At 43.9% G+C, this 8,592-nt stretch overlaps 1 protein-coding gene across 1 annotated transcript in view; it reads left to right on the top strand.

The window, feature by feature from the left end:
* Positions 1 to 8,592, top strand: part of LOC311135755 (roundabout homolog 1-like) — a 127,043-nt gene that overhangs the window by 21,575 nt on the left and 96,876 nt on the right. Inside the window, exon 2 of the mRNA XM_084169802.1 lies at positions 5,752 to 6,078. Coding sequence (XP_084025928.1) covers positions 5,752 to 6,078 — 327 coding nt within the window. The remainder of the gene's footprint in view (positions 1 to 5,751; positions 6,079 to 8,592) is intronic.

Raw genomic sequence — 8,592 nt, forward strand, 5'->3', positions numbered from 1 at the left:
ACAGGAACGTAAAGGATATACTTGTGATTCAGGACCACCAAAAGAGTCATGAAACCACACTTGATCTCAGCAATGTAATACTCAACATATGCTTAGACAATCACTGCATAGTCTTTGATGTTTTAATAAAGATGTTGATGTCTGTTCTGGTTTCATTCATTCATTTGTATGCATTCATACAGTACCTGGGTGGAACTATGCTTATCAAGGTGTGTTGGATATCAGTTCTTCTTCCCTGTCAGTGGACATACAATACTATGGTATCTTGCTTGGTCTCACACTCTCTTTGTCTCTTCCTGGAAAGAGAACCCAGGGCAGTTCTGAAAAGACAGAAGAGATTCACCTCTCCCATCCACCCTCCTTCACTCTCACCTCCCATCCTCCCTCGTATTGCCCTCGTCCTCCCCTCATCCTCCCCTCCACACCAAAGCTGATTCTCATCACTACAGCAGAACAGCCACAGGGATGATTGACAGACATAAGAAGGAAGTGTATGTGTTTACAAATGACCGTTGGAGTGTGTGTGTGTGTTCACAAGGTGAGTGTGCATGCAGTGTGTATGTGTGTATGTGTTTTGGTCTGTGTGTTTGCATGCATTTTGGTGTGTGCGTGCATTTGTATGTGTGTGTGTTTATGTGTGTGTGTGTGATTGCGTGCTGGCTTGCGGCTGGCTCTTTGCAGATAAGGCCTGGTCTTCCTGAAGCCCATCTGTGGCGGGGCAATACCCCAGCCCAGTAACACCAGCCAGCTCAGGGAGCTTCTCCACCCCTCAGGCACAAACCCAACATAATTAAAACAAGCAAAACAGCAAGCGTGCAGAGAACAGGGAACTGGGTAAACTGGCGGCCGTTCTCCACTCCATTTATTACCCTTTTGAATATTTACATTTACATTTTCGTCATTTAGCAGACGCTCTTATCCAGAGCGACTTACATATGTCTGCATGGTGTGTTTATTGTAATTCAAATTAAAGATGTATGATATTGCCCTGCGGCTAGGTTGGTGGTTTGCTGTCTTTTTCACCATGAAGTTGTTTGTGTATGGATGTGTTTGTGTGCATTCATTTGAAATGCTTGACTGAGCCCTCTCACCTGCCTTAGTAAACACCCCATAATTATGTTTTGTATTGTTTCATTATAGCGAGACTTAATTAGATCATTGTTCTCAGGAAGACAAGGCAATCTTTCTAGGTTATCTGTCCTGGTGGGTTTTCAGTGATATCCATGGGACAGAGTAATGAGCCCTACTGGAAAACGGAAATTCAGGAGTATTGTACCACTTGGCCATCTGTCCCTTCTCACTTCCCAAAGGCTTTGCTGATGAAATGGAGAGTATAGAGGTTATCGATCTTCCCATAGATCAGCCTCTTGTTTCCCTCTACCTGCAACCTAATGGGGGATGTGGGGTGCAATGGTCCTGTGTGTGTGTGCGTGCGTATGTGCCTGTGATTCAGGGTGAGGCTGACTGGAAGCAGCAGTTTGTCAATTGAGTGCCCTCTTTCAGTGACATTCCCAGCAGCATCTTGCCATCAAGGTCTGTGTCTAGAATTCTGTTGAGCCAGTGGAATTCCATACCTACTGCACTGAAGTCATAGCAAATACATAGTAAATGCCAGAGGAAGACAAAGAGCACACACATCCAACAGACATACAATGCGTGAGGTATTTATGTGGCTGACTCTTTGTGGTTTTAAGGAATCAGTAGGAGGGCAGCACTGTGACCCCTTTTTTAAATAAAGTCGCTCTGGATAAGAGTGTCTGCTAAATGACTTAAATGTAAATGTTAATGCTCCTCCCCCCACAGTCTCTGTGCTACAGTACAGTAATTTACATTTACGTGATTTAGCAGAAGCTCTTATCCAGAGCGACATAAAAATTGGTGCATTCAACTTGTATGTGTTGCAGCTTCTCTGGTGTAGGTCTGTGAGTTGGGGCTCTGTATCTGCTCTACTGCATCATCTCCCCATTAAAGCATTATAAAACATTAACTCCCCAGTCAGGCCCACTTCAGGCCCTGTAAGTCAGCACTGTGAACCACTGTGCTCTCAGCCACACGAAGAGCAGCCAAATCATATCCTCATGTTCCAACAGGCAGTAAAACAGGTAATATACCACCCACAAATGGCTGCAGTTACTGGACAATATTACCCGTCCTCCTTCTCTCTCTCTCTCTCTCTCTCTCTCTCTCTCTCTCTCTCTCTCTCTCTCTCTCTCTCTCTCTCTCTCTCTCTCATCTCTCTCTTCTCTCTCTCTCTCTCTCTCTCTCTCTCAATTCAATTCAATTCAATTCATTCAATTCAATTCAATTCAATTCAATTGAAGGGCTTTATTGGCATGGGAAACATATGTTTACATTGCCAAAACAAGTGAAATAGATAATAAACAAAAGTAAAATAAAAAATTAACAGTAAACCATTACACTCACAAAAGTTCCAAAAGAATAGACGTTTAAAGTGTCATATTATGTCTATATACAGTGTTGTATTGATGTGCAAATAGTAAAGTAGAAAAGGGAAAATAAATAAACATAAATATGGGTTGTATTTACAATGGTGTTTGTTCTTCACTGGTTGCCCTTTTCTGTGGCAACAGGTCACAAATCTTGCTGATGTGATTGCACACTGTGGTATTTCACCCAATAGATATGGGAGTTTATCAAAATGGGATTTGTTTTCAATTTTTTGTGGGTCTGTGTAATCTGAGGGAAATATGTGTCTCTAATATAGTCATACATTTGGCAGGAAGTTAGGAAGTGCTGCTCAGTTTTCACCACATTTTGTGGGCAGTGTGCACATAGCCTGTCTTATCTTGAGAGCCAGGTCTGCCTTCGGCGACCTTTCTCAATAGCAAGGCTAATACTCACTGAATCTGTACATAGTCAAAGATTTCCTTAATTTGGGTCAGTCACGGTGGTCAGGTATTCTGCCACTGTGTACTCTATTTTTAGGGCCAAATAGCATTCTAGTCTGCTCTGTTTTTTAAATAAATTATTTCCAATGTGGAAAGTAATTATCTTTTTGTTTTCTCATGATTTGGTTGGGTCTCTCTCTCTCTCTCTCCCCCTCTCTCTCTCTCTCTCTCTCTCTCTCTCTCTTTATCTCTCTCTCTCTCTCTCTCTCTCTCTCTCTTCTCTCTCTCTCTCTCTCTCTCTCTCTCTCTCTCTTTCTCTCTCTCTCAGAGTATCACACACAGACAAGCATAGTTAAGCAGTTATGCCAAAGTGGATCTGTTCAAATAGTAAGGGTAGCTACAGTAAAACCTGTAAAAATGTCCTTTGTTAGTCATAACAGGGAAGAAGATGAGTTAAATCTTGAGAGATGGTGGAACGGAATGATAGAAGGATGGAGGATGGATGGAGGGAGGCAGTAACATTGAGCTCATTAAGGAGCCTTTGTCTCATATCCCCTGAGGGAGGTAGGGACTCAGGAGGCCAGGACACTGTGGAATGAGTGACAGGTAAACAGAGTAGGAGGAGACTGTGTGATTATTAGTGTTTGTATAGATGGAGGTATTGGCCCATATCTCCAGGGTTTTGTAATGACTCCAGGGTTTCTGTAATGACAAGGAGAGGCTCTACTCACAAACACACAAAGATGCAGTTGCAGATGTCAACACTCTTTATCTGAGTGATCTGAAAAGTCATAGTCAATCGATCAATAATATAATAATACTTTTATAATAATACTTTTAGCAAAAATGTTTATTTTCAATTTACAATCTGTAGAAACAATGAGAATAGAAGGGTTCAGAACTTTTGTGAAAGAGCACAGTTATAAAGATATGGCATATAGAAGCAAACCGGATGGACATCATGAAATGATCGGAAAGGTTGAGGGTAGAGGAAGTTCAGGAGTCAAAACAAACAAAATATAATTATTGTAAAATTGACTGTGTCCATAAAATGTATGTAGTATGTATAAGCTGGAAGTAGAGGCCTAAGCGTTGTTGTTCACTAGTTTACTCCAATTAGGGAAGGGGTGTATGTATGTATATGTATATATATATATTTGCGAGAAAAAACAACATATGGGGGATTGGAAGTGATGCAGACAATTACATTGATGGAAGTTACAATCTATCTGCAATATTAAACCCCCCCCCCCAAAAAAAAAAAAAGAAGAAAAGAAAAAGAAACACTCTTCATCTGGAGAAAATAATTACTCAAGATTAAGACCAGGTGTTTTGGCTTACACCCATTTGAATTATCTACAATGTGCACGCACGCATGTATGCACCCCCCCCCCCCCCCACACACACACACACACATGCTCCCACTCCACTGTCATAATTAATATTCTGAGAGAGCAAAGAGGGGGCTTTACCCCTTCATTCGGTAGGCTGCCTGCCTGCCCACTGCCTGCCTGCCCGCTGCCCAGCTCCAAATATGCCATCCTTTGCAGCTTTGCACCACTTACCCAGCAGAATGTTGATGTGTATTTCCTTAAAGAAATAGCCCCTGCCTGCTGCCTGATAGATATACTTTCTTTTACAAATAATTTATTAAGGAGGTGCTGAACACCGTGGCAGAACATGGGAACACTTCAAAGCCTTGTTTAATAAAACATACACTGGACATAGCATCTTTCTCTTCTTCTCCCTCTCAGAGAGCGTTACTGTGCCGACAGCAGGATCAAAGACTTCTATCAAATAGAAGTTGATTAACAGCTAGACCCGGCCGCCTCAGCGCTTCACAGGAGTGAATAGCCCTGAATTCCTTCATCGGGTTGTAGAAGTTTCAAAGTAAACCTCGCTCTCTCTTCTATCTCTCCCTGTCTCTGAGCTTTATGCTTATCAACAGAGAGAGCGAGAGCCTTGGTAAATATCATAAAGCGTCCATATTGAAGATTAATAGCATTAGCATTTCCCCCCTTATAATCAGATTATAGCACAGAACATATAGATTTAGAAAAATGCTCACATCATACTCTCACAGCTATAAATATCATTTTGTTTTTGGCAGTTGAGGTTGAAGGGAAGAAGTGTTTACAAAGATATGCCAAAATAAGGCCTTTGTTTGTCAACTGTGCTTACTGCTATGTATTGCCTCCTGGGGCTCTGGGCCCTTAAACAATAGAGAAACATTGTGTCTGCCATATGACAATGTGTGTTAATTAGAATGTCAGACAGGATTACAATTGGTACAACCACCAGCACAGCTCGATATTGCAATGTCTAATTACTGTGCTGCTGCTGAAGTGAACAACTGCTGAGACTGATATGTACTGTACTGCTGGATGTGTGCATCACAGACTCAGTATGGCTTCCCGGGCTATTTATGCATACATGCATAGTCATTAGAGAGATTTATAGCTAATATGGGTATGTTGTGTGTGAGAGAGATTGTGTGTGTGTGTTTGAGTGAATGAGTGAGTGAGTTTGTGAGGTAAATCACTTTATCTCAGTTGGTGATTTGTTAATGTGTGTGTCTGTGTGTGTATGATTAATATGGTCTCCACATAGTTTCTATTTCCCCAGACTAATAAGCTACTCTTTCTGATGCATGCTTCCTCAGAGGGCTACAGTATTGTGTGTGTAAAAGGGGAGGGGTAGACCCAGCCCTATAGGCTGTAGTTAAGGCTCAGGGTGGATGAGGGTGAGGAATGCATTCATGTGACAGAGTGATGTTTGGATATTATTCTCTTGCAATATTTCAGTAACACTTTTACATTTCTCTGCACTGGGTAAATCCGGTCAGGGAAGGCTTCAACATACATGCAATGTAAATCTCATGTAATATATCCTATCTTCTCAGGATCTCGTCTGCGTCAGGATGACTCCCCTCCTCGGATCGTGGAGCACCCCTCTGACCTCATCGTGTCCAAGGGGGAGCCGGCCACCCTCAACTGCAAGGCGGAGGGGCGTCCCGCCCCCACGGTGGAGTGGTACAAGGACGGGGAGCGGGTGGAGACAGACCGGGACAACCCCCGATCCCACCGCATGCTGCTGCCCAGCGGCTCCCTCTTCTTCCTGCGCATCGTCCACGGCCGACGCAGCAAGCCAGATGACGGCAGCTACGTGTGTGTGGCCCGTAACTACCTGGGCCAGGCCGTCAGCCACAACGCCTCGCTGGAAGTAGCCAGTAAGTAATGCTCTCTCTCTCTGGGTGGTGGTGGGTTAAAACCGCCTGGGAGCTGGGCTGGTGTATGACCTTAGTCTCAAGAGACTAAGTGGGCATTCTGAAGACATCTATTTGCTTTATTTCAAAGAATGTGCATGGAACATGTACATGTAAATGATGGATATCACTTCTTTATTACACGGTGGTCAGTGTTCTTAATAATTACAGAAAGCAGTCATTCATTAGATGTCTGAGCAGTGCTGTGGTGCCTGCCCGGTTGGGACGATCACTAAAAGGAGAATATCCAAGGTCACCAACCACAGCACCAAACCAGCCCAGTCAAGAGCCATGGACCAGAATAGACTGTGAAGTCATGGTCTCATGGTGATGACAAGTCTGGCCCTGCTCTCGCTCTCTCTCTCTCTAGCTCAGCTTTTGAAGAGCATCTAAGACGACTACAGCCCTGCCAGACAGATAATAGACAGATAATATAGAGACTGAGCTTTAAATGCCAAGGTTTTTACAAGGCTGCGTCTGAGCCTGCATACAGTTTACCTGAAGTCAGCTCAGTGATGCTAATAACTCGACTGGCCCCTTACTGGAAATTTGGAACTATCTGCAGAGCATGGCAGCCTGTTTATTATTTTGATCATCGTTTATTTTCTAACCCCCCAGTGCATGGTCAACCAAGGTCAAATGCTAGCTTGCACTGTTGTGTATATATACAAAAGTATGTGGACACCCTTCAAATGAGTGGATTCGGTTATTTCAGCCACACCCGTTGCTGACAGGTGTATAAAATCGAGCACACCACCATGCAATCTCCATAGACAAACATTGGCAGTAGAATGGCCATCCTGAAGAGCCCACCTTTCCAACAAGTCAGTTCGTCAAATTTCTGCCCTGTTTCTGCCCTGCTGGAGCTGCCCCCGGTCAACTGTAAGTGCTGTTTTGTGAAGTGGAAATATCTAGGAGCAACAGTGGTTCAGCCGCGAAGTGGTAGGCCACACAAGCTCACAGAATGGGACTGCCGAGTGCTGAAGCGCATAGCTCGTAAAAATCGTCTGTACTCGGTTGCAACACTCACTACCTAGTTCCAAACTGCCTCTGGAAGCAACGTCAGCACAAGAACTGTTCGTCGGGAGCTTCGTGAAATGGGTTTCCATGGACGAGCAGCCGCACACAAGCCTAAGATTACCATGCACAATGCAAGTGTCGACTGGAGTGGTGTAAAGTTCACCACCATTGGACTCTGGAGCAGTGAAAACGCGTTCTCTGGAGTGATGAATCACACTTCACAATCTGGTAGTCCGACGGACGAATCTGGGTTTGGCGGATGCCAGGAGAACGCTACCTTGCCCAATGCATAGTGCCAACTGTAAAGTTTGTTGGAGGAGGAATAATGGTCTGGGGCTGTTTTTCATGGTTCGGGCTAGGCCCCTTAGTTCCAGTGAAGGGAAATCTTAACGCTACAGCATACAATGACACTCTAGACGATTCTGTGCTTCCAACTTTGTGGCAACAGTTTGGGGAAGGCCCTTTCCTGTTTCAGCATGACAACGCCCCCATGCACAAAGCGAGATCCATACAGAAATGGTTTGTCGAGATTGGTGTGGAAGAACTTGACTGGAGTGCACAGAGCCCTGACCTCAACCCCATTGAAAACCTTTGGGATGATTTGGAAGCTGACTGCGAGCCAGGCCTAATCGCCCAACATCAGTGCCCGACCTCACTAATGCTCTTGTGGCTGAATGGAAGCAAGTCCCCGCAGCAATGTTCCAAAATCTAGTGGAAAGCCTCCCCAGAAGAGTGGAGGCTGTTATAGCAGCAAAGGGGGGACCAACTCCATATTAATGCCCATGATTTTGGAATGAGATGTTCGACAAGCAGGTGTCCATATACTTTTGGTCATGTAGTCTATCTTCTGTCCATAGCAAATGTGAAATATGGTCTATCTAGCAGTTCTGGGGCTATAAAAGGATTTTCTATCAAGTTTGATCCTCTGTATTTGTCCCGCCCTTTGCTATCACTGAAACGGGCTTATTATCAACTCCATTTTGAACATTGAAATAACGGGGCCTGGTCTAGCTGTTGTTCAGTGTTTGGACGGGGCCTGGTCTAGCTGTTGTTCAGTGTTTCCAGACAGTGTAGTTTAGGACTTGTTTACACTTAGTTAGTTAATGCACCAGCTTGTTTCGTGGTAAGTCTGCCAGACCAATTGTATAAACTCTCTCAGAATTATCTTACAGGCTACTTTGCCTCTTATTTCTTAACATGACCCAGGAACCAATGTTCTTTTGTGCAGCTGAACAAACACATTATACAGTCAATGTGTCACAGCCACGTGAAGACAAACAAGAAACTGGATGTCAGATAAGGTTCTCTGTTTTGTCTTGGGTGTTTTAATTTAACCAGAATATGTTTCTCTCACACGCATCATGAACTCTCTCACACACGGGTGCTTATAAACACTCTTACCAACACACAACCACACTCCTACCACTCCTCACATTCACACTACGTCTAATGTCCCGA

This window comes from Coregonus lavaretus, assembly GCF_964263955.1.
Source record: "Coregonus lavaretus genome assembly, chromosome: 10".
NCBI lineage: Eukaryota > Metazoa > Chordata > Actinopteri > Salmoniformes > Salmonidae > Coregonus > Coregonus lavaretus.